Consider the following 27066-nt stretch of genomic DNA (forward strand, 5'->3'; position numbering starts at 1 on the left):
TACAAATGAATGGTTCAGTGTGATTTGTGAACCAATTCAGCAGGTTCATTGGAAAGAATCAGCTTGCTCACCTATTGGACACTGTTATCGCATCTCAGAGGAAGTGGCGATTTCTTCAGTTTGAAATAACGAGGAAAAGTATGTTTTATGGAATGTAGAAGAGTAAAAAGTATGATTATGCTTTGGAATGTAGTGAAGTAAAAGTTTCCCAAAATAAAATACATTGATAAAGTATAGATACTTTAAAAATGTACTTAAGTACAGTAATTAAGTAAAAAAATACTTTGTTACTGTCCACCACTGATAACTAATAATGAGTTATAAACCTGTCTAATAATTATTTAATGGGCATTTGGGTACAATTGAGAAAATCATGTTAATTGAATTGTGTTGCTCTGTCACTTACATCCAATTTCAGGTGAAAAGTAGGGGATGTAGAGTGCTGAAAAGGGTCTTTTGCTGTAATACAAATGAACAAGTTCTTCCATCTTGCTGTAAAACGTAAAATATTATGAATCTGTCATACAAATATAATAAATGTTTGGGAATGTTTTCAGCATAATTTAATTTTTAAAATTAGATTACACTTCTCCACGGGCTGTATATTCGGACCGCGGGCCATATGTTTAACACCCCGGCCCGAAAGGATTCTGTAAACCCATATATTTCAGAGCAAGTGTTAGATTGCTATTCACTTTGGCCAAATGTCTGTTGTTTAGTGTAATCTATACCATATGTTTCTGTTGTAGAAATTTGAGGTCAAGGGACACTTAGTGCTACGATTCCATAACTGAACGTTTGGCAGAGGAATTGTCGTGTTTGTGTGAACAGTGTGAATCGCGTATGACTCATTTACAACGAACTGAACAATAGGAATTTTAATCAAAAGATTTGCAGCTAATTATCAGAGTAAACAGAGCAGTGTAGAGAATGTCCCCGTCCCACAGGAATGGCCAAGTTTGATTTGTGTGCGTTTGGGCATCTATCAGCGAATCAATCTCTTCTGTGTCCTGGCCAAACTAAACACAGATTAGTAGAAAGTTGAGTTTTCTTCCCCTCTTCTTCGATGTGGGGTAATTGAGCACGTTGTATCTGGTGGGACTGGTGTTCCTGTGCTGTGTGGAGTACAGTCCCATGGGAGCCGGGTGAGAGGCTCCAGCACCGGGGCCTCCATTGTTTATACTGATGGATTCCAGATGCTGGCAGAGGGAGCAGCCAAACTCCAGGGGCCTACGCCAAAAAACCAGGAAGCAGTCCAGCGCTATCTGGAATACTTGGAAAACATTGCTTAGCTTTGTAATAACCTAGAAATAAGTGAAAGGGCCAAAATCTGCACTGAATTTTCTGATTATTACTGATTATTAGTGACCACTGGACACGTGTTGGTTTCACAATGCAAAATAGTTGCTTCAAGGAATGTGTAAGGTCCAGGGCTATTTGCCTCAGAGAATAGTGCTAGCGTTTAGTTGTTTTGCTAAACATATTTGGATTTCAGTATCGCGATAGGTCTGATGTTGTGTTTTGGTGACATGATAATGTTTGTTGCAATAAAATGGAAGTAGCGATAGATATTTTCTTCTTTATTATAACACATACGAGTGAAACCATGATCGAAAAAATGAAATGGGATTTAAATGCAAGTGCGAGTTGATTGAGAGAAAGGGACGGGTTTCAGCGGACTGTCTGAACAATTCTGAGGTTAAAAAAACATGGACAGATGAATCATTCACAGTAAGATGTGGAGAATAGGTGGATTTTCATTTCATGTCTACTTTAATGTTACTGCATGGGTATCATGAACAAAAATACACTTTTTTTCTATATGTATAAGTATAAACATGTTAAAATGTATCAGTAAATTAATTTTAAACAAGATAACAATGACTATTGTTCATGCATTAACTATTTTTTAAACAAATTGAACCTTATTGTAAAGTGTTACCAGTGACATCATCGTGGTGCAAACGTGTTAATGACTAGTTCTTGGTGGTTATCAGCTTCCTTCCCTCTCTCATTATGAACCCAGATCCAGTATCAGCTACTCTAGACTCTCCAACACTAATCATCAATAAAAAACGTCAAGGCTGACCCCAGGTCAGCAACTAAAGCTATAAAGTGTCAACTTCAACTTTTCTTGCTTTCTAATTTCTCCCCAAATTCAGTGACTCTACGTGATTGGATTGTTTTTCCTAACACTGAGGCATTGTGAGCTGACAGATTTATCATTTAACAGCACACCTGTTCCCTCTTGTCAGTCTCTGCGATGCTGTTCTTGCATTTCGGGCATAAAAAGAGACAGCTGCACCCACAAGAAAAGGACTCAGAGAGACCCAAGAAAACACTAGCTTCATTTAGCCGCCCTAGTGAGGATTAATAAATAACACCAGCGTGCACCTGACTGGAATGCTGCTCAAGTCCGGCCGTTTGCAGAGCACTCCGGAAATCGTGCACAGACACAGCTGATGAGCTCGACACTATCATTCTTGTGTGTGGGTCTCTGGGAAAGGCCATCTGCAGGCTCTGTCTTGGCCTTGGCTGAATCTCCTCATCCAGGCCAGACAGAGCTCCACTTGATCCGTTCTCACATTGTGATGCTAATGGCTTGGAGCTCTGTAACACGTGTTTGTACATTTATGTCTGTTTACATGTGCTAAGCACTGGGATGACACCTATTTATATGCATAGGCATTTAAGTCACACGTTTAAAAAGGGCTAAATAGCATCTGCATATACAAATAAAATGATGCTAGTCTACTTAAGCCATTACATATTTTTAACCATCTGGTGTTATGGTGATTTTTAGTGAATGTATAAAGGCAATTCAAGTTCACACAGGTGGACTCGTAGAAAAACCATAGGTGTAGATCACATTAACTAACTATAGACATGGTCCACAAACTTTCAAAATACTTGCCTTCATTTTATATCATATTCTCCAGTTTCACAGATGAGGTTTAAACCTACTCCCAGAATAAAGTGCATGTTTGAGCTGTTTTAACTGAAAGCAACTTGCACTGACATATCTTTAACCATGTCAGTGCCATTGTTTTGTCTCAAGATGCACACCAGTAATGTTTTTTTTTCTAAGGCACCTTAATAAAAGCTACTTAAGTGTCCTAATTGAATTAATCCTAACCCTGGCTTAATCTAAACCCTGTCTGTGAAACCAGGTCAATTAATCTATTATCATTTCTAATGTAAAACTTAAAAAATGCATGTATAAAATAAATGTAATTGTATGTGTAATGTTTTGTTAACGAGTGCAAAGGCATTTGTGCAGTTTTAAGTGTGTATTAAGTGTCCCAAATTATTTAACCTTTTTTTTGTGTATGTATATAGGAAAATACAGTTAGTTTAGTTCAACGAGTCCCTGTTTACTTTAATCAGATTTTTTTGTGATATATTTGCAAGAAAGAAGCAGAATTGTAACGTTCGTGTGTTCGTGGAAGGCCAGCTATCCAAGACTTTGCGGGTTTCATTATTAGCCAAAAACATTTTGCACAACCTTTTTGTACCACATTTGTGAAAGCTAAAAAAAATGTGTTTGGATTTTTGTAGTCTCCTGTTGATTCTCTGCCACAAGAGTTGACATGCATTTCCTTGCAAAACCAAAGCAGCCTGGGCCAAAGAAGTGGGTTTTTTCAATTACCTCCAAGAATTCTCTTAAACTGTATAGTCACCCTTCCAAAGATTCTGCAAACTGAAAAATAACATATAAACCAGTTTAAAATGTGGTAAAAAGTTTGATTAAATCAGTTGTGGCCACTGAAGATCCTCCATTCTTTCTCGAATATATGGCAAGACTTTGTTTCAGAGAGAATTTTAGTACTTACATTTTTTTTATTATAGCATGCACTAACCACCATAAAGGAACTATTTAGCATATGATTTTACAGAAAATTATTTAGAGAATATTAAGGTGACTTTCATAATTTGTATTACTTGAATTTTTAAAAGACAATTGAATTACAACATTTATAGAGATATGTAAATGTTCTGTAGGAAGCTTATTTGTTTGTTTGATTCATTATTTTATTCATTTTATCTATCTATCTATCTATATATATATATATATATATATATATATATATATATATATATCTATCTATCTATCTATCTATCTATCTATCTATCTATCTATCTATCTATCTATATATATATATATATATATATATATATATATATATATATATATATATATATATATATATATATATATATATATATATATATATATATATATATATATATAGTGCCACGGTGGGCAAGTGATGTAACCGGTATTGCGCCTGCACCAGTAACACAGACTATCCTAGCAATAGGCTATTTATAAATATCTATAGCCTAAATATATATATATATATAATATATATATATATGATTGCTTGCACTGTTGTAGGCACTATAGGCACTATAGTGTAGAATAGAATTTTGTAGGAGTAAGCAGATCCAGCTGACAAAAATATGTTCTAAGAACATTTAGCTAACATTCCCATTAAGTTATGAAAATGTTATTCCTGAATGTTCTCTGAACGCTCAAAACGTTCAGTTTTTAAAAATGTTCTAAAGACATTTTTTCTCGATTTGATTAAAGGAACATTCCATTTTGCAAGCATTATGGGAACATTACTTTTGAATGCGTTACTGGAAGAACGTTTGTTCTTAACTTCGAAAGAACCTTTCCACAATGTTAGCCAAAGTTCTGAGAGCATTCCCTGTTAGATGGGGAGGAGCAGGTTTATGTCCATTTACTTGTGTTAAAACTCCATTTAAATGCATTCGATTGATTTGCAAATGTACTGTTCTTATTTTGAACTCGCCATGAACAGATTCTTCATACCATTTCCCGCTCCTTTAAGTCTTATCTCTCTCTAAACACTGAAGGGCTATCTCTCACTTTTCTCCTCTGGCACCCTTTTGTTAATCTATAGTCTTAATTGAAAGCAGAGGGCTGATCTGAAAGGGACTTTTAGAGTTTTCTCATGTTATACCAGTGTGGAACTCATCTGCTTCTGATTTCCTTCCCCCTTCAGTCCTGTAGGGCCAGATTGGAGGAACGTCTCCAGCTGTGAGCGATGACTGCCGTGCTGTGGTATTTGTCCTGTTGTGGGGAGGTTGGCTCTGCTGCTAGGACAGCCAGAGCCGCCCCCCTCTTTCAGTCTCCATAGGGAACACAGCTGGAGGGATGGTGAGAGGAGACGCTCGATCTGATCTCCCTCCTCCATGAGGGTTTACAGTCACTGGATACTTCGATCTCTTCGATGTCCAGAGCATTCACCGAGCTCAGAAATATTCTGCTTAGTCCTCAGAGGGTTACCCCACAGTTATTTAAGGTCACTAGGATTAACAATGTAAGGGTTTTGGGGAACTGATTCACCTTACTCTGTTGACAGGCAGTAAATATGTTGCGTTGCATGTTTATGGCGAGTGAGTGTTTCTGTCCACTTTTCCTCTAAAAAATAACTCCCTCGAACAGCTGGATAGTGGCACTTCCTTCAAAAACCCTTAAAAGCTAATGCATATTGCCTCTGAGGTAAACATTGACTTAGGGCAGGATGGAAGAGACATATCAAACATCAGCTATTCATTCAGTGTTGCTCTTATCGATTCCCTTTCCTGTCTTTAAGCTCTGTTTTCATTGGAAAAATAGCCAGATTGATTTACACAAACTTGCTGTGTCCATTAAGCTCGGGTTGAGTTAAAATGCTCAAATTACTTCTAGAGCAGTGCACTGGGTAGAACTGTGTAAACACAAATCTGCAACACACAGGGCTTCGGTCAGGATTTGTTTAGACTGTGCCGTTACTGTCAGCGGCATTAGTTTGTCATTTCCTTGGTGGTGGCTGTAAGTAGAGCGTACTCTCCATTCCCTTATTCCCTCCAAGATTGTTGCATTTGGAAAATAACGAGTGTTTTGTTTAGCGCAATTGCTTATTTTCTGAGAGGAATATTCTCAGAGCTAAAACAATAGGACAATAAATTTTGGCTTCTTGGGTTTGTGGATTTCAGATCCGGTGGTTAGTGCAAGACTGATGCGTTTCAAATGAGCAACAAATGGTTTATTTTCTCTGATTTTCGTTTTTCTTTAACGGTACATCATTTATTTGTTTGTTTGTTCTCATTTTATTCCCTTTCCATGAGCTTCAGAATGTCTAAACGTCAAATTCGACAGGTTTCCTTCACAATGCCAGTGTAACTCTATTAGACTGAAAACTATAAAAAAAAAAACTTAAACTTGACCAAAATAGGTCAGACTGCTGTAAACAGAATATCATGTGTGTCCTCTGGCACTTGTCCAAGACCTCTGCAGTGCTGGATATATAGAGCCTTTTTCACAGAGTTGTGAATTCTTCAAGACTGCTGATCAAATCTCTCTCGTAGAGATGCTGTAACTTGCAAATGCCTGTCCAGTTGCGATTCGAGGCGAACCATCCGCTGTTTGCTTGACCCAGTTTTATATTGCAGCCCTATACAGTACATGCATTCTATATTTTTATAAAAATAAATATGCATGGAAAAAAAGCATAGAGGCATGGTTTCCTTTTGATGTACAGAGGTATGATATGAAGCTTTAACTCCATCCATTCATGAACTAATACTGTTCTCAAAAACAGGTCATCTGGCTCACACCTGAGTTTCAGACCATGGGGCAACCCTTGACACCAAGATCATACACCATGCTGAGTTAATTACTAAATGTTTGACGGAAAGCAGTGGTTCTGACACCAGATATCACTGATTGTTTTGCCTGTTCTCCGATTTAGGACCTCACCCATATACCAGACCACCAGCATTTCGATAGCGCAGGGATTGGCACCATCAAAGGGGTGGCCTTGCGTCAGACTTTCTGTGAAGTTTGAAAGTAACGCCAAAACAACAGCCACAGCCGTCATGGTTTCCAGCTGTTGTCGACAGTTCTGTTGACAGTGGTTGACTCATGGTGTTTAAGGTTGGGGAGGAGAGCCTTTTGCATGCAGTGTGTCAGTTGGCCAGTTGGCTCTGGGTGGATGGGAGCAGATGCTAATGAATGATATCACCTCTTTTTACTCATATGGGACCTGGGACTTCATTTCAAAATCCTCTCACCAGTAAAGCAGCTTTAGGTCTGCCTATCCCCTTCACAGTGTGGAATAAACACTCCATTAGCCATTGATTTGTTATGTGAGATTACAGATGGTTGGTTGGATGCATGGATGCACATCCTAAATCCTGTTTAGTTATACGCACTCATATGTGCTTATAGTGCACTATACCTGTTCTCTTGTGGGAGAGTTGATTCAAAAAGGAAGCAGAGAGTATGTAACAATGACCAGAAAGTATATTGAGACCACATCACAATTATCTTTTGAGGTTTGAATTCACTTACATAATTAAAATCATTAGAATTCCCCATATACAGAGTTCTCAAATTTGTGTAGTGGTTTGGAGTCTGAACTCCCCAGCAAAAGTCTGCCATACCACACATAGCATGTCCTTCAGTTTAGGAAGATGTAAAAAAAAAAACCTGGTGTCATATTTCACGTCAGCAGCCCTCTACTGTATCAACATTTTGTTTAGATGCTTTTTCTGTGTTTTTGCAGCACAGCATAGGATCAGTTGTGACAGGGTTTGACTTGAGTTTAAGCATTTTAAGCGTGTTTGGTTTGGACAAACGTTGACCAAAAGGATGTTTGCGATCCTCAAGGGAAAAACGTGGTCTTTTTATTTTGCAGTTGTAGAGGCCTAGGTATTGATGTCAGCACTGACTCACTTGTTGAAACTACTCCCATAATAAAGTCCTTATGAGAATATTTTCTTCTGTATAAGAATGAAAAACAGCCCCTCCTATAGATTTTAGTATTTCTCTTAAAAACTGTAATTGTTACAGGATTTCTCATTTTATTATTTAAGAAATACAGCATGTAAGATGTAAAATGAACTGAGGGTAGGGAACGCAGTGGAATATCTAAACGGTATGGCAAACATTACCAATAAATGGAAAAGCACAAAATATTCAACAAATATATGTTGAATATTTTGTGCTATTCAAATTCATCTTTTTGAATGACCCCCCCAAAGAAAAAAAAAATATTTGATAATTATTTTGCATAAATATTGTTAAGTCTCAACATTAATATCCAAATGTTCATACAGCACATTCGCTTTTATTTTTTATTTCAACAAAAATAACAGAAGTTTAGTCATTTATCAGTTACTGGCTGTAACGAAAATAATTATTGGCTAACTGGTATCAACTAGAATTTAATCAAAATATCAGATATCATTTTATAATTCATTAATATCATTTTTGTCAGCTGGATCTGCTTGCTCCTACTGCTTATTTCCATACAACCTAAATGCATGATGATCACCAGCTACAATTTATTTTATAAGAAGAACAGAAGAATATAGTCCTCAAATAACATCATCGCTCATGCGCAGTGCTTTACTTATTTGCATAAGTTTTGTTCACACAAATTTATGCAAATTTTCCACAATCCACAGAAGCTTCAAATTGTTCACTAAAGTCGAAACTGTTTCAGATGAATGTAGATCTTCTGAGCTGAACTCCTGTTAATCAAACTCTGTCTCTGACATGCCCTTTCAGGCAAGACCCAAAGGCGAAGGACTGACTCCATACCAAGGCAAGAAGAGGTGCTTTGGTGAATACAAGTGCCCTAAATGCAAAAGGAAGTGGATGAGTGGGAACTCCTGGGCCAACATGGGACAGGAATGCATCAAATGCCATATCAATGTTTATCCTCATAAACAGGTACAGTCTTTTAACAGCTCATATAATGTGACACTATATTCCTAAAATACTGCATGCTGGTTTTTAAAATCTGCCAGTCAACTGTGTGAGTACAATCTTCCAAGAAGTTCTTATGGATGGGGCCCAGCAGGTACCCTTGAAACCTGAGACACAAACCCAAGGCATCCGTCTAACCCAAATACCCCTTGAACTCAAGAAGGGGTCCTTTTTCAGGAAGTCACTAACTTATCTACACTGTAAAACGCGGTAACCTACAATTCTTACCTTGAGGAGCTGTATTTAGATTGATTTGAACAAAGTCAATTCATTTGGATATTTCCACACAAAGCACATTTTTAGGTAATTATTTTGCAGCATGTTATAATAGAAAGCATCATTCTTAAATGACATTTGCAGTCTCGCTGGTTATTCTTGCTTTTAAAGCGTCACTACACAGTTCTAGGCAAGTAAGCATGCAAATGGATATGTTTTAGCAGCTCTCGGGAGGGAAGCATTCATTGCAATTACCTTCCCTACATGTAGTTTTGCATCCAAATGCATTAGCAGCCGTGGTGCCGAAGGAACCAGCTGTTGAGAAGGCCAGCTCTTCCACAGGACAGAGTATTATGGCTAATTCCCTTCTGACAAGCAAATTCTTTAGCTTTTCAATCTCACCCACTTAACATGTTTCCTGCAGTAAGCGTGTGAGAAGTGCAGCTCGCTGCAATATATATCAAAAAGCCTTTAAGGGTTTGCAGCTGGCCCTCTTTCCCAGTAACCCAAGCAAACATATGAAAAAATCAGTTTTTATTGTTCTTTCACAATGGAAATCATTCTTCCAAGTTGTGCAGTATGGAAATCGCTCAATACTCCAGATCGTACGCCATAAAGTATTTTATATCTCCAGTCATTCCCGATGGATGATTAAGTGAAGGTATCATAGTAGTGCCAATGCCATACCGCTGTATAAAGAAAGCCAGACCATATCTTTAAGAAGCAGGCGTCCAGAGATCCCTGCTTTTATCATTCTCAAACTTAACGACATGCACAGGGAACACGGCTGACATCTTTACAGTATAAGAGCAGACATGGAACAGAGGTATTATATAAAGTCCTCCCAAGCTTCCTGCGCCTTTTCAGTTTTGGCAGGAATTCGTTCTGCTTATTAGGAGCATCAGGCCACTGTTGCCAAATTATTAATTCACAGAGGTATAAGACATTTCCTCTTATTATCATTTACAAAAGCCTTTGGCTCGGGCAAACACTCCCTCGAGTCACAGCGCTGTCTCCTCCCAATGGCCCGTCGTAACCTGGTTTTCCGTAATCCGCAGAGCACAACTGAGACGTACAGGAAAGAATAACACAATTGTAAAACGATCTTCCAAAAGCAATGGGTGGGAAAACAAATAATTGCTGAAGTATTATTTGTGATCAACAGCCAAAAAGATTTGGCTCGCACACGTTCTCAGTGTCTTTTGCGTTGCGTCCAAGACAAAGATTCACTATAGAGTCTTCCCTCCCTAGTTGTCGTCCCGAGCGATGGAATCCTGTAGGCATCTATAATGAAGTATTAATAACAAAACATGCACTGCTGGCAACTATTAAAAACACAACAAGGACGAATTGGCTCTTGATAGCGGTCCTAAACAAATTTCTGACACACCCCTGTGGTTGGTCCGTTGTGGTTTGAGACTTGGACCTTCGAGATCCTGATACTTGGTCTCCAAAACCATATCTCCAAAGAGTCTAGCCAAATGCTAAAAGAAATCTCCAGTTTCGACCTGACTGATGTTGTGGACAGAAATACACATGCGCTCAAAGTGTGATTCACATGTTCTGCTCCTCCCAGCGTCCTTTAGAGAAACCCGATGGCCTGGACGTTTCCGACCAGAGTAAGGAGCACCCGCAGCATCTGTGCGAGAAGTGCAAAGTCCTGGGCTACTACTGTCGCCGTGTGCAATAAGGAGGATCCCGATGTCGTCTCCCCCCTTTCCCCGTCACTTCTCCTACCAAGCACTCCAAGAAAAAGTGAAAAGTGCCAAAATATTCATGTAAATATCTCTAACGCTAGTAACGGCTTTGTGTATCAGCAGCATGCGACGCATTTATTGTGTATAATGGACAATTGAATATGTTTGGAACAGTATTTCTATCCGTACGGGATGCAGTGGATTACCTCACCATTGCGTCCCCTGATTGTGTGTTTACAGACTCTCCCTTCATTCTCCCTACCAAGTGAACTATGAGGATGTGCCGAGCACTAAAGGTGTTGTGCGTTAGTCGAACAAGGGCCCAGTGTGCCTTTGAAGAGTTTTTGGGTCAATAGCACATCATGTTAACTGTGAATTAACAGAGGGATAATGGATTTTCCATCCCTGGCTTTTGTGTCACATATTTATTTATGTTTGTATATCGTATCGTAGTGCAATTGAATTAACTAAACTGGGATAATTTCATCTGTGTTTATATCTGGACAGGTATCGTCTAACCCCACCTCTTGCCATTAGAAACTACTGTAGAATAGAACTTAGCACGTCAGGTAGTTTATATCTTTCACATACATTTATGAAATGCCATATGCGAAATATTTTGTCAGGTTGGCTAAAAGCAGCCACGGAGGCACCCAGAACATTTGAATCGAGTTGTTGGCAACTATGCAAAACCAGTCATCAGTACATTGTCGCCAAGGGAAACCAATTGTGTGGATGATCGAAACAAAGCCACGGCCCTTTGAAATGTGATCACGTATGTCGTCAATTGTTGCCAGAGAACTGCTTCACACGTCTTATAAAGTGTTTTGGCACAGGGGTCAAAATGTGAGCGAAATGCGCAAGCATTCAAAAACATAACGCCTGTTCTTCACTGAGATATTTGCCTCAGGATAAAGAGTGTGTTTGAATGACACATCTCAGATGAAATAGATAAACACTGCTCATTCATTTTTAAAATCAAAATTATTCATTCTTTCACTCTTAAAAATAAAGGTTCCAAATGGTGGTTTGCATAGCAATGCCATAGAAGAACCATTTTGGGTTCCCCAAAGAACCTTACAGTGAACAGTTCTAAAAAGAACATTATTTTTCTTAGCGTGAAGAACCTTTTGTGCATTAGAAAGGGTCCATGGATGTTAAAGGTTCTTCATGGAACCTTTATTTTTAAAGAATGTTGAATTTGACCCTTGCACTAAAATGTTTAATTAAAGAAATTTTCCGCTGTTTACACAATTATTCTGATCATATTTCAGAATGAAAACCTTAATTTTAAATGTCTTTTTTTTTTGCGTAACCCCATATGTTTATATCAGCTGCAAAAATAACACCCTGTTTAAACTGTGATTTTTGGGAAGCATTTTCTATCTGAGTGGACATATATATTAGTTGAAAAGGGAAAAGAAGGACAAAGTAAGTAATGCTGAAGAGATTTTTTGAGATGTAATGAAAATATTTCGGGTACATTTGATTGGTCAGAAGACGTATTACTGAGAGAATTATGATAGGAGCATGTTAATATTTGTATGGAAGTAAGTGTGTGCAGGATCACATCTATGTGCCGTTACCTCTTGTTATGGCTCACACAAAGTACTAATCATATTTGAGCGTGACCCAGGATTATTGAACTATAAATGTAGCTTTACATGTTCCAGTGGGAAGTCGCAGATGGATATTGTGAGAATTGATGTTGCGTTGTTAATCCTAGGTGTACATATGAAGTTAAACGCATTTACATGGTAAATACAATGTGTATAATTGTTTACTTATCTTTGGAGTCCACATATTTTGTGTTGATTGTTAGTTAATGTTACATTTATTGGAATAATCTCAGATCGATATGAATCTTCTCTGAAGGGAACGTTTAGTGCCTTAAAAATCAGGATTTTTGCTAGAGGATGTCATGAATGAATTCGATTAGATGTCTGAAAATAATTCTGGATTTGATTTTCTGATGGGAAATTCAAGGAGTAAAATCTGCCAGGCAGTCTATCCTTAGATCACTGTTAAACAAAAAGCAAGGCTGTTTCTGTAAGTCGCCACTTTCTTTCTTCTTTGGACGTCGTCATTGTTTCTGAGACCCTGTATTTCTTGGTAACTGTGTTTTTGCCGGTGTTGCTAATGGCTTCACTGTGCGTACATTCTTACACGCCAAGGTTTACTTCAGGCCTCATTTAGGCTGGAACGAGTTCCTCTGCTTTTTGATAAACACAGTAATGAAAATAACCAGTGAAATAAACTATTACTGTGGATTTATCATAATCATTGCTGATCACCCATAGCTGGTAGTCTACACATAATGATTTCCTTGCAGTTTTGGGATCAATTCAATTTATTGTCATTTCGGTATGCCTGTGCACCACTAGATCAAGCCCTCGTTGTTAAATTTGCGTCACTATTGCAAAATAGTTGCATTGCACTATATACATGACTAAAAAGATAACAGCCCTGAGTTTTGCGGATTTGTGTAAATGAGCTTCCCCTGTAGATTTCTGTTATATTGAACGAAAGACAGAGCTTGTGGTATTGACAGTGTCCATGCATTTAAAACTATACAAAATGCTTTTTTTGCGCATGTGTTTTTGTCTTGAAATACATATACTTGACTTTTATAGCTCACTTTCAGTATAAACGTGTTATTTTCTATTAAAGGTATGTGTATTTTGGAAACAATATAGATAATGAAGATTTTGGAGCAATTTGATATCCAGACGAGATTTTTTTTTCCTTTCCCTTACAAAGATACTAGTATGTGTTTTCTGTATATATTCGATTGCCGTCAAGTTAGCTATTTCAAAATGTTATGATGCAATATTAAAACTTTGTATGTGAAAAAGGGCAAATTGCTGAGATGCAAAAGATCTGGGAGTTTGTTTTTTCCTTTGATGTTTTACAATAATCTTTGGTTATATCCTACAGAAATATTTATGGAAGGATTTTGTTCTTTTTTTAACAATTCAATTCTTTTTTTGTATAAAATATGCAACAGAAGCTACTCTATGAAGAAAATATTGATGACTACATAGAATATTATTCAAAGGTTGGTACATAATTATTATGCCCTTAGAAGCCATTTTATTTGTGTTTTGTTATTCTAGATGTTATTGGTATATAGTAACCTTACCTGTTACAGGCAAACATGTGCTTCAACGTTGTTTCGAATTGTTGTGTGTGCTATATAGCATGAATGTTTTGATTTGCATTTATAGGAAACCTATAACACTCGCTTTAACATCACCACAAACAGTTATTTTTAACATAAAAAAGACTGACTCACACACTGTAAGTCATAGTGCCTTTTTACAGAGGTGTTATAGACGGAAAACAGTGGCAAAAAGATGTGACTAACTGAGTCATTGACCATAACACTGAATTGCACATACAAGCCTTTTACATGGTCGAAATGTGTTGGTGAATCAGGTCCATACTGTATGAAACTGTGAGCTCTAGTTAGCCGTCTCCAGTTACTGCCAACTCCAAGAATGATGTCGAAATGTTTTTTCTTCACATGAAAAGAAAAAAAAAATATCGAAGGCTATTTTTCAAACAAGCGTGTGGGACTGAAGTTTGCATGTGCATGTTTTTTTTAAACGATTCAAGAAATATAATTTGTGCAATGTATTCTTATTTAATATTAATACATGTTCAATTCTTGCCAAGATATCTTTTGTAGAACACACCTCTCTAATTGGTAGTCATTAATAAATGCCTCTATTCACTCCTAGGGTTTCCAGTACCATTAATAGATTTACTGAATGTACCGATTTAACACTCATGTTTGTAATGTCTGTAAAATATTTGTCATCATATTGGAGTGGACCGAGCAACAGAAAGAGTTGATGATGGAATGTACTAGAATGTGAGACGAGATGAAATCTGTAGCTCAGCGTCCATGAAACGGCATTCCGATATGTGCCTTATTTGTTAGTTAGGAAAACTGAAGACTGTGCTTTTAGAAGTTTATTCAATTAAAACATTGACTAAATGAATCATGGCTCTGTTTCATTTCTTGTAGCAGCAGCACACAGTGATGTATGTCTGTTCGGTTTGGGCCAAATATACGTACCGCCCAATCTTTGGCCTGTCTCTGGGTGTTGGGAAACTGTCCATTTTCAGTCAGTCACGCCGAAGGCAGTATGGACTGATTAATTATTTAGATACGGTCCTTGGGAATGATGCCGGTGTAATTGAAAACCAAAGTCTGAAGCCTTGGGGAACAGCTGTCATTCTGACATCACATTCATTTATCGAGTTTAGCGTTCGCCTGGTCTTTGCAACGGCGCAGGTTCGAAGACACAGATGTGTATTTTTTTCACTCGACCTAATTACTTGTGATGATTGTAAACACATGAGCGCTGAATGTGAAGGTTAGGACTTGGCGATGGCGCTGGCTTTACTCTTGAAGCCAACTTTAAGTAATTGGTCTACACATTCCAAATCCCTTAAACTTCACTAGAGGGTGGAGACCCAAATTATATCAAGTTTGTTGCAACAATGCAGACTAAAACAGAACGGGAATGTCTCTATAGCAACAGTGCAATCGGAGAAGTCAAACAAATCAGTTGTGAGTTCAGACCCCATATGGTTTCATTTAGGAGAGAGCACTGTTCTCCACAAAGGTTCATAATTTACTTTCATAAGGCATTACTATGATAAGCTACACCTACACACCGTCGTCTAAAACAGACGGCTCATTTTCATTTCAGGGTATGTGGATGTCAGCTGGCTGCAGTTATAATGGAATACATCTGACAAACTCGTATTCCCAAGTGTCTCCGCGACTATTGTATTAACATGCTCAGAAGATTCTTGCTGAAAGTTTAACGTTGGAGGTGGAGATGTTTCATAGCCAAACAGGATGTCATATCCTGCTTTAGGGGGACAGGAAATCTTGTCGCTGGATAGTCTAAAAAAAGGTTTGGGATCATTCTCGGGAAGATTTAAAAAGCATGCCACGCAACTAGATATACTGCTGCAGTTGTAGCCGGCCCTCATCTGGAAAACAGCCTTGAGTCATTAAAAAAAAAAAAAAATGGGCACAGGATGCAAATATCCTGGAAGAAATTCCATATGTCAAAACCAGTTTCATGTGCATTTATTTACTTAAAATACCTCTTGGGGTTTCTCTGGCATAGCTTTTAGAAGATAAACAATCTCCATATAGCCTTTATAAAATGGCTTTAACAGTATAAATTTCCCCATGGCCCATGGTATTTGACCCATAAGCAAGATTTCTTGTGTAAGGGTAAGTAATAACCATACTTACTGACTCGTTTGCTTACTTAGCAAGCATAAAACACCTTAATGAATCCACAGACTGACAAATTAAAATGGCAATAGGTAGGTAGGTAACAGAAATGTAGAAAAAAAAAAATAGAATTATTTCAAAACACATGCGTAAGCAGTTTCAGTTGTGAAAAATTTGATCATATTAAAATGAACAGATGTTTCCCGGGTTACTTGAGTTCTCCACAGTCTGTAATGACAATCTTCTTTACAGTTCCTCCATCATGTAAGCCATAGGACTCCATAAGAGAGACTGTATCCATTCCTTCTTTGACCTGCCCGAACACAACATGCTTGCCATCGAGCCTAAAAGAGAATGTCAGGAACATCAATCCCATAAAAAAGTGAAAACACTTGGGATGGGTAATAATTAAAATCACCAGCATACCATTCTGTTTTTGCAGTGCAGATGAAAAACTGAGATCCATTTGTGTTGGGACCAGAGTTTGCCATAGACAGAACACCTACAAAACAAAGAGAGAAAGAGAGAATCAGACCACCTACTGCACGCTTTATATAAGCAAATTTGTCACTTTGAATAATTTAATGATGTAGAGATTCAGGGAAAATCTAACAATCAACAGTTCCACAATAAAACCCAAGGAATAACACACACACACAAAAAAAAAAGGTTTGAAAAGCAGCAGGGGGTACTGGATGAAAGACAACATCTGGGTTGTGTAAGTGACGGCTCTCTTCTACAATTACATCCAGCCATGTATTACACAACCCAACACTATTTGCCCATATTAATCTATCAAGACTGTGTGCTGGTGTAGGATCCCCCTGGCACTAAAAATGCACTAGGATATGCTGGCTTTGACTTGCTTAGAAAGTAGGTCATTTGTTTGAAGATTACAAAATCTGTTTCTGCAAATGAGGGATCCTTACCACCACCTTGTGGCTTTAAACAGATGTGCACATGTAGGCCTAGTTTTTGCACATTTTGACAGGCTTGTATCAGATCCCAGAGGAACTAGATACAATGTCTAGCTGAATGGATGACGGATCTCCAAAGAATTGGACTGTTCTCCATTCACAAAGTTCCCATTGCATTATTAAATAATCTGGGACCAGCTACCAATGTGACTAAAGCAACCTCAGATCCGTTAGTGCTAACACAGGGTTTCTGCAGGTTTCACCAAGTCAAAAGTAAGACTTTTGGAGACCTTTTTAAGACCATTATGAATGAAATTTAAGACCTATAAAGGAAATGCAGTCACAAATTTACTTGCAAAGTAAATTCATTTATTCAGATTGAACAAATCGATAAACTTGCACTTCCTCATAGCTCATTCCCCCCAGGATTGCGCTACTTTTTTGGGTGATTTTGTGGTGGTAATTTCTAGAAATTAGCATTTTTTTCATAATTAGGACACCGCATTTACCATATTATGTATTATGTTAGATGCACAATAGCCACACATGACAATATATTAAAAAACAAAATACATACATCTTCAGGATCTCAAAAAAATGCATGTTGAATGCATGGTAATCGCAGAAACACGAAAAACTTGAGGACTATTAGCTGAACTATAAAATCTGGTACAATCTAACACGAAAGCTGATTGGCTGCAATAGAAGCTGCATGTTGGTCTCATTTGTAGTCGTATTACAGCAAATTATATTTGGACTATTTGAACATCCTAAAGTGCTGCAGGATTTCAATGAGCATTAGAGGTGGCGTTACATGGACGTCGGAAAATTAAAACCTGTTTAAAATTATTTAAGACCTAGAAAAGAATACTACAGCGAATTTAAGACTTTTTAAGGCCTAACATTTTGATTTTGAAATTCTAGACCCCGCGGAAACCCTGTAACACATTTTACATTTAATCAGCATCCCCCCCAATCAGCACAGAAATGCAAAATTAATAAATAATACAAAATAATCAGATGCAAGGGTATGATCATGTGTAGTCAAAAGCTGTAATATCAGCTTTAAACCTCTATTTTTGTAACCGTATAGTAGTGACATCACCTGGTCCAGTGTGTTTGAGCTTGAAATTCTCATCGTTAAATTTCTTTCCATAAATAGACTTTCCACCAGTGCCATTATGATTAGTGAAGTCTCCACCCTGTCAGCAAAAAAAAAAAAAAATCAATAATTAGATGGCTTCAGGACCAAAACACGCAACTCATAACAAATAAAAAACACAAAGAAATACGATGACATTGACAACAGACAAAGCAATGCTAAATGAATAACAGCACTAATAGTTACCTGACACATGAACTCAGGGATGATTCTGTGGAAATCTGAACCTTTATATCCAAAGCCATGCTCTCCTGTACAGAGGGCCCGGAAGTTTGCTGAAAGACAAGAACCATGCCATGAGAACTGATCTATTATATCATATTCTTTTTAATCATCAAGTGTTGTACATTATATATTGTTTAGAGTTTACATTGTACAGTCTATGTTTTTTTTTAATGAAACATTTTCATTTTCTATGGGCCCTATACATACATATATATGAATTAACGTTACTTAAAAATCATTAAAGCCATGTTTGCTTACCAGCAGTCTTGGGTACAGCGTCAGCATATAGCTGCAAATAAAATATGAAAACCGGCCTTCAGAACATTTAACAACAACAATTAGTAATATTATTATTAATATGATGTGCCATATTTAGGACAGAAACAACTACTAAAAACTAATTCATGTAATTTTCTCCCGTTTTTCATTGCGCCATATTTATATTAATTTCGACTTTTCAGTCTCTGTTTAATGCATTTCTGTTATATGACACATAACTATAGCATTAGCTCCTATTCCCCTTTAATAAATCATGACTTGCCTCAATAAGAATTCTTCCAATGGACTCGCCGTCAGCTGTAATGTCCATAAACACAAGAGGGTTCTTCATCGGCCCTGAAACCAGTCGGTTTGCAGCGACTGAGACAGAGCAATATTTAAAACGATTTTTCAGTTGTAACATGTTTGCTGTAGTGTTGAAAAACCACAAACGAAAACATGAAATAATTAGCGCTCAAGCTTTAGCCACAGTCATGTGACACTGACATGTTCTTCTATGGTCAAAGCAAGGAGAGCTATAATATGGTCAAGTGAAAATCAACAGCGGCACCATGTGGTCGGACGAGTCGACATAAGTATATTATTTTGATTCGATTAGCCTACTTTTTAAGCTCTTTGAGGTCATCAAATATGTAATGTAAAATGATGTCCACATGTTACTTTTCTCCGCGCTAGTCATTATGGACTAATCACAGACGTTGTGATTACGGGATAAGCCGTATTTAATCACTACTATTGTTGGCACAAAGGTCTTCATGATACGTTACCACTTATCTTTTTAGTTTACTTAACGCTCCATGAAGGGTTCAACTTTGTGATTGTGCTGCTCGTTAACGAATCAATATTTTTGAATGAATCTTTTCAGTGAACGAATCGTTCTCGCTGATTTCCATGCACTTGATACATTTCCCCGTTTAGACGAGCCTTAAACCCAGTCCCAGACTAAAGTGCATGTTTGAGCTGTTTTAACTGAAGCCAACTTGCACTGGCAAATATGTTAGTGTCATTGTTTTGTCTCAAGATGCCAGTAATGTTTTTTCTTCTTCTTCTTTTTCTTCCTAAGGCACGTTTATAAAATCCACTTATTGAACTAAGGCCTAATCCTGGCTTAATCTAAACCTTGTCTGTGAAACCAGGCCATTTCTGCATGTTCTCTCACCACCACCAGGGAATACCCTTTCCATGAAAGGGTGTAGGCCTACATGGTCTGCAACAATGCTTAGGTAGGTGGTACGCGTCAATGTAACATCCACATGGATGGCAGGATCCAAGGTTTCCCAGCAGAACATTTCCCAAAGCATCACACTGCCTCCGCCGGCTTGCCTTCTTCGTGGTCCAGTTCTGATGCTCACGTGCCCACTGTTGGCGCTTTCGGAGGTGGGGTCAGCATGGGCACCCTGACTGGTCTGTGGCTATGCATCCCCATACGCAATAAACGGCTATGCACTGTGTATTCTGACACCTTTCTCTCAGAACCAGCATTAACTTCTTGAGCAATTTGAGCTACATCTCGTCTGTTTGATCGGACCACACGGGCCAGCCTTCACTCCCCACGTACATCAGTGAGCCTTGGCCACCCATGAACCTGTCGCCGGTTCACCACTGTTCCTTCCTTGGATCACTTTTGATAGATACTGACCACTGCAAACCAGGAACACCCCACAAGAGCTGCAGTTTTGGAGATGTTATGACCCAGTCGTCTAGCCATCACAATTTGGCCCTTGTCAAATCCTTACGCTTGGCCATTTGTCCTGCTTCTAACACATCAACTTTGGACAAAATGTTCACTTGCTGCCTAATATATCCCACACACTAACAGGTGCCGTGATGAAGAGATAATCAGTGTTATTCACTTCCACTGTCATAATGTTGGGCCTGATCAGTGTATATCAACTTCACAACTTTTACTTGCACTGATATAGCAAGATGTTTTCTTTTAGGTGTCCCGTTTCATAGACAGCCCTTTTCTTCTTGCTGTGTAAATCTGTTTAAATAACTAGCTGCTATCTGTATAAATGTCTCTAAACAAAACTTTTCCAGTGAACCTGCTTTAAGAGATTTAAGTCACTAAGATGAATCAAACTCCCCACTATTCGTTATCCCCTGTGTGCTCCCTCAAGGAAGCCTTTTTATCCATAGGAAACATTTGCCTCCCTGTGGTTACAAACCAGAACTGCTCGCTTTGTTCTTTGTGGTCGTTTTCTCGCAGTAACCGTAAAGCCTGCGGTTTTCACAGCCATGCATGCGCACCAAATGAAACATCAGAAACAGTGCAAGGTTGTTTCATCTGAATACATATTTATTAGATAAATATTAGGATGTCACAGCATCTAACTACATACAGTTTTGCAAGACTAAAAATCACAATTAGTTTTTTGTTGTTTTTTTCCTCTGACCAGTTTAGAATATGAAATGATTGTACAACAGAATGTACAAGCAAAGACAACTGCAACATTTGGTGCCAATCACTTTAGATTGTACCTCATTTTTGTTTTTCATTTTCCTGATCATGATATCAAAATTGTACAAACTCTGGATTTTGGTTACAATCTTTTGGAACCGCTCCTGGACCCACGTCCCTATTGTCCAAATTATTTCCCCTAGGATTTTCTTCATTCTCTTCTCTAGCACCTTTTTAAGTACACAAGAAATGGAGCAATACACATTTAAGCTAAATATTACACAAATGTAAAACAAATGTGTCTCTTTTTATCCCCTCCCCAAATTCCTCAGTCATGTGGGATGAATATTTTACAAAAAGTGAACAAATGCTTAGAGGTTCCACAGACGCTAACAAACACAGATTCATTTGACCCAATTTAGATTTTGATGGGAGGATGCAAGCTTTACAAATTCTAAATACACAATGCACATTCCCCTGGGGAAAATGAATACATTTCTGTTAACGTGTCTCTATTTATCATTTACATATGTACATGCATCCCTAATGTGCCCCTTCCCCCTTTTTCCTTCGACCCTCTCTGAACCCTCACCTGTGGCTGAGTAGTGAACACGCAGTCTAATTCGTTCAACCCCTTCTGTTCCTGCCTCAGCACCCACTGTCTCTTCAACGACTGTACATCGATAGTACATGACAGCTCAGAGCCGACAACGTTAGGAGTCTTAAAGTTCAGTTTATGCCTATTTGTGTCTACAAAGTGGGAACGAATATGTGGCAGTGCATCTTTGAAAAAGGATATACAAGTGAACTACAGACAAACGCTATAGAACTCGAACCCACGCTTTCCTGTTGGAGTTCGAAGTATTTCAATTGTCAACGACAAACATCATTTTTGTACATAATTCTACACCAAGAACAACAGAAAAAAACCTAAAAACTAATATTGCAATTCATAAAAAAATAACTTAGAAATGGAAACATGTTTCAAATGGTGGTTTCATCAAACAAAACACATCCCAAACAGTATTCAGATGCCAGCCTTCTGCAACAGTCTTTGAGTAACATCAGTATCGTGGAAATGTCATTATTACGAATATCATAAATACCGACAATTATTTGAGTGGGCTGTTTTAATTTAAAAACAAACAAACAAACAAACAAACAAACAAACAAACAAATCATTCGAAAAATCCATCTCGTATACATGGACACTGTTAGCCTTCACTGAGCTGAGCTGTTATAAAAGTTTTACTGAAATGTAATCATTTTATGCACTGGCTAATGCATTTATGGGCATTGAGATAATATATAGCTTAATTATATGATTGAATTAAAAAGTAAAATCTATAAATATAGAACATATTCTAAAAACGCTTTCTTCATTGTTTGTTGTATAATAACTATGATTTTACATGTAAACAAAATGTTAAAAGTGGAACAAATTACACATTAGATCAAATTCTATGGGCAACAGTTTGAAAGTGGGCTTGTCAAAATAGGTTTGGGCCACCTTTTCAAATCAGGGTGCATAACTTTGGTATTCCATGGACATTAAAATGTACATTATTTTTGTACAATTGTAACAACAGAACAAAAATGATATGAACAATATATTGTGCATTATAAAATAAAACTTTAACATGACAGTTCGTGAGTAAAAGGCTGAATAAAAACAGAACAGAACAGAACAGAAAAAAAAAAAAAAAACTAAAATAAGGGGCGATTGGCAACAGTGAATGTTTCAACATTGTATGAGGTTTGTCAAAAGAGGGGTACAAACATCAAGGGCCTAAGACGACCAAGCCTCATGCATGAAGAGAACTCACGGAGAAGACGGATGACACAAGACTGACTACCCTTTGAAATGTGAATTGCTTTCTTCTTGCACTGTGACCGCTAGAGTGGAAAATCCAGAGGACATTGCGGGAGGAGGAACCGTCTGTCGGAAGATGCACAATGATATGGGTACAGTGCTGAAATGTTTGCTATTCTGTCGTCTCGAGAAGGAAAAGAATGCATGCCGTGATGCCCTCAAGCATTTGTTTAGAACATGATGCATACGTCTGAAGGTGCCGGACATATGAATCACATTACAAACTGAGGTGCAAAGCTGTGCGGTGTACCAGAACAGGACACGTTCTCGACTTTTGCAAAAACTCCCATCGTTAGTCTCTGGGATGGGAGGGTTAGATCATTCTGGTGATTGCGAGATAAGCTTTCTTCCCTTTTGTTGTCTCCTTTACAGGCTTCCAGGTGCAGTTTGACGCATTCTCTTGTGCTTTTTCGAGGGAGATGGACAAACAAACGGTGTGGACATCCAGCTGACGAGGATTTGGGAAGCCATGGTGGTATATAGCTTGGAAGAACAAACCTTCAAGAGATTGCGGACACACAGAGGCCGGTACAGGAAGAAATATATATATGTGTATATATGTATATATACACACATACATATATATATATATATATAATTTTGTTTTTCTTTTTTTCTATTCAGGTCTTCTTTTCACAAAAGGAAAAAAATCTGAATTAAAAATGCTACAATACTTTCCTAGTGAGCACACACATAGTTCTGTGTGACGGATTCATATGAACTGATTATAGCTGCACATGTATTTCCATTAGTATTGAAAGATATCACTTTAGTGCCAACCAACATGGCTGCCATATATGTGTGGAAAAGGTTGCTTGTAAAAGAGTGAGATATTTACACGAGGAAGAGGCAAAAGGATGGCTGTTTCCTGTTTGTAAAGTACAGAGTCAGTCTTCAGGTGCCTCTTGATTCCTGACAGCCAAACAAATTAGGGCCTCTCCAAAAGGCCGACAGAAGGAAGTCAGTTGTTCTCAAAGAGGGAAAGCAGATCGTCATTGCTGCTGCTTGGGAGGTCCGGAGGGTCTAAGTATGACAGCAACTCGTCTGGGTTTGCCAGTTCCGGCAGAAGCTGCGAAGGGCGACAGAGACAGACACGTTTACGTCACAATCTCGCTACCTTATCTTAAAGAACCTTAATGGAAGTATACTGGGTTCAATACAAGTTAAGCATAGGTGGCTCGTCCCTTGAAAAAAGGTCAAATAAATCTGTCAAAAGTTGTGTATTATTTGAGCTGTAAAGCGGTTTAAATCGTTTAAACAGTTTATGGCATTAAGTTGTCAAGACAAAAAAGCTGTAAAATTAGATATAACTTTACACAGAAAAAGGTAAGTAAGTGATATTCACGCTAAATTTCATTTTAAATTATGTTAACGTGCATTTTTTATGTTTTTTTTCATCTAATCTATTGGTGTTTTTCACTGTAACACAGATTTTTGAAAAAAGAGAAAAGAAATGTAATTTGGCGGTAATCAACATTATGCCTCAAAAGGCTGTAGACTGAGTTTAAAGGGTTAGTTCACCCAAAAATTAAAATTCTGTCATTAATTACTTACCCTCATGTCGTTCGACACCCGTAAGACCTCCGTTGATCTTCGGAACACAAATGAAGATATTTTAGTTGAAATATGATGGCTCTGAAAGGCCTCCATTGGCACAATGCACGGTACACTCTCAAGACCCTTAAAAGGTACTAAAGACGTTGTAACAAAGTCCATCTCACTACAGTGGTTCTACAATAACTTTATGAAGCGACGAGAATAGTTTTTGTGCGCAAAAAAACCCTAAATAATGACTTATATAGTGATGACCGATTTCAAAACACGGCATCATGAAGCTTCGAAGCGTTATGAATCAGTGAGTCGATTCAGCAGTTTGGATCGCCAAATTTCAGCAGTTTGGCAGTTTGACACGCGATCCGAATCATGATTCGACTCACTGATTCATAACGCTTCGAAGCTTCATGATGGCGTGTTTTGAAATCGTCATCACTATATAAGTCGTTATTTAGGGTTTTTTTGCGCACAAAAACTATTCTTGTCACTCTTGTCACAAGTTATTTTAGAACCACTGTAGTGAGATGGACTTTGTAATGACGTCTTTAGTACCTTTTAAGGGTCTTGAGAGTGAACCGTGCATTGTGCCAATGGAGGCCTTTCAGAGCCATCAGATTTCAACTAAAATATCTTCATTTGTGTTCTGAAGATGAACGGAGGTCTTACGGGTGTCGAACGACATGAGGGTAAGTAATTAATGACAGAATTTTCATTTTTGGGTGAACTAACCCTTTAACTTACACTGAATCTTACTATTCCTTCAATCAGATCTTATTAGAAACGCTCAGAGCTTTGGACCATGAGAAAAGCGTGATGCTACCATGAATGTGCAAGCACTGTTAATGGCACGTGACTCCAGAAATGAAAGATGCCTAAAATAAACCACCATTGGTGTTGTATACTCACATCCAGAGAAGGCTCGGGCATGTCTGCAGGTCCCTGGCCACCTGCCTGCCCGTCAGCGGCAGGGTTGAAGGTCATGTCGGCATGTGGGTGACTGTTTTGGCCTGGTTGCTGTGGGGGCGGGGGTTGCCGTGGGGGCTGGGAGGATGGGGGGCCGCTGTGATGCAATGGCTGAGCTGATTGGCTGTTGGGGTGGGGGGATGCGTGCATGCCTGGCTGCATGGAAGCATGGGATTGATCAGCGCTCACGGGATGGGGCATCTGCGGAGGGAGGAAAGAGGAGCGATGAGACTGAGAGAGCTTGAGTGGCAGCCGTAGACAGACAGAGAAGCAAGACAAGTGCCATGCAGATGATTCCAGAGCACATACGCATTCAATTAAACTGAGATGATTTTCAAAATGACATTTTCATATTCAACTAGTCAGTGGAGTGTCAAAGAGGTTTGGTAAAAGTTCAACTATTTAAAGACATTTTTATCACACTTTTGAAACTTTCTAGTATGCATGCGCCGCTCGCCTGTGTTTGCGGTTTCACGAAAACTATCAAATGATAGAGTCGACTTTGAAATGCTATGTGTTTGACTGTGCGAAACCAAAGTATACATTTAGCTTCATACTAAGAGGAAAGGGTTCATTTAGGAATCCTGGGGGGCTTTTTTTCTTTTGAGTTTGAAATCAACACAAAAACAGAGACCAACAGATTTTGACAAGAACATTGCTCGCAGTGTAACAAGACAGTTGCGATTAATCCCATAATTAGTTTCATGCACATTTTTGTATGTTTAAAGCTGAATAAGGTTTGCACTATTTATGTTACGTATGTGGGACTTGCCTCATGTTAAAGGGATAGTTCACCCCAAAAGGAAAATTGTCATCGTTTACTCAACCTCAAGTTCCAAACATGTATACTTGTCTCTGTTCTGCTGATATTCTGAAGAACATGGGGAACCAGACAGTTGACTTTCATAGTAAATGGTGCCGTGCCGCCACTACTGTTCGGTTACAAAGATTCTTCAAAAATTCTTCTTCCTTTGTGTTCAGCAGACAAAGACTGACAGTAAATTTCAAAATGTATTTTTGAAGGTGATAGATGTGTTACACAAGCAGGGTTTTGATAGCCATAGCGGTGATGCTTTAAAGGGGATGAATAATATGCTGTCAGTGGGCTAAAATTGCAAATTCATCCCATGGACATCACAGAGCGGCAGCTAAAAATACGCGGAAATTTAAGTCACTAAAAAGTAATTTGGTGTATAAATAGATGCCCATTCTTGATCCTTCTACTACTTTAAATTTTGGACGTGTGTCAGACATTAATTCTTTAATTGACATTTTTACTACAGTATCGTTGGATGTTAGACTAATATCAAACTTTAAAAGAGGCTGTGAGGAAGTCTCTGTCCCCAGGTTTAATGCAAAACAATGTAGTAAAACATGTCTCAAACATCAGTATTTGTGGCTTGAAGTGAATTACCGAGTCGGGCATGCCGTGGGCGAGAGGCTTGTCAGGGCCCATGAGGCTGTTGGGCACGTCTGGTGGATGTGAGAGCTGGGGTCCATGCATGAAGTCATTTATGGGAGCTCCGCCACCAGAGTTACTGTGGGAGAAGTCAAAGTTTCCATGGCCCTGGTAACTATTGCCTGATGCACAAAACAGAGAAACAGCAATGAGGAGCGATGACCTCAGAAGTGCAAAGACAAAGAGCTAGAGAGATTTAGACAGCTTGGACGGCAAATCAGCCTGTTAAAAGCTTGCAGGCGTAAGTTCTTCTGACTGTTACGATT

The 27066-nt window shown here is 38.3% G+C and overlaps 3 protein-coding genes across 8 annotated transcripts in view; 1 reads left to right on the forward strand and 2 right to left on the reverse strand.

Annotated features, from left to right (window-relative positions):
• Nucleotides 1–14706, forward strand: part of zcchc24 (zinc finger, CCHC domain containing 24) — a 42083-nt gene extending 27377 nt beyond the window's left edge. Inside the window, exons 3-4 of the mRNA XM_079842956.1 lie at nt 8588–8752; nt 10581–14706. Of these exons, the coding sequence (XP_079699082.1) occupies nt 8588–8752; nt 10581–10694 (279 nt within the window). The 3' untranslated portion in view covers nt 10695–14706. The remainder of the gene's footprint in view (nt 1–8587; nt 8753–10580) is intronic.
• ppifa (peptidylprolyl isomerase Fa) lies at nt 13691–19052 on the reverse strand. Its single transcript, XM_079842957.1, has 6 exons — nt 18813–19052; nt 18530–18560; nt 18233–18321; nt 17990–18086; nt 16394–16469; nt 13691–16311 (listed from the first exon to the last, which is right to left on the reverse strand). Exons 1-6 carry the CDS (start codon nt 18951–18953, stop codon nt 16176–16178), a joined length of 570 nt encoding a protein of 189 aa, XP_079699083.1. The 5' UTR covers nt 18954–19052; the 3' UTR covers nt 13691–16175.
• A 4388-nt stretch (nt 19053–23440) lies between these two features.
• Nucleotides 23441–27066, reverse strand: part of zmiz1a (zinc finger, MIZ-type containing 1a) — a 154973-nt gene continuing 151347 nt past the window's right edge. For all 6 annotated transcript variants that reach the window (XM_079842059.1, XM_079842060.1, XM_079842058.1 and 3 more), the window contains 3 exons: nt 26756–26922; nt 25285–25542; nt 23441–23893 (listed from right to left, as the gene is read on the reverse strand). In XM_079842059.1, the coding sequence (XP_079698185.1) occupies nt 23786–23893; nt 25285–25542; nt 26756–26922 (533 nt within the window). In that variant the 3' untranslated portion in view covers nt 23441–23785. The remainder of the gene's footprint in view (nt 23894–25284; nt 25543–26755; nt 26923–27066) is intronic.

This window comes from Gobio gobio (assembly GCF_949357685.1).
Source record: "Gobio gobio genome assembly, chromosome: 18".
NCBI lineage: Eukaryota > Metazoa > Chordata > Actinopteri > Cypriniformes > Gobionidae > Gobio > Gobio gobio.

Bases quoted from the DNA above. Each gene is read 5' to 3' on its own strand.
- ppifa (XM_079842957.1), bottom strand. From the start codon at position 18,953: ATGTTACAACTGAAAAATCGTTTTAAATATTGCTCTGTCTCAGTCGCT. The intron at 18,322-18,529 runs GTAAGCAAACAT...CTTGTCTTTCAG, and splicing joins CGCTGTACCCAAGACTGCTG to CAAACTTCCGGGCCCTCTGT. The intron at 16,312-16,393 runs GTATGCTGGTGA...ATTCTCTTTTAG, and splicing joins TGCACTGCAAAAACAGAATG to GCTCGATGGCAAGCATGTTG.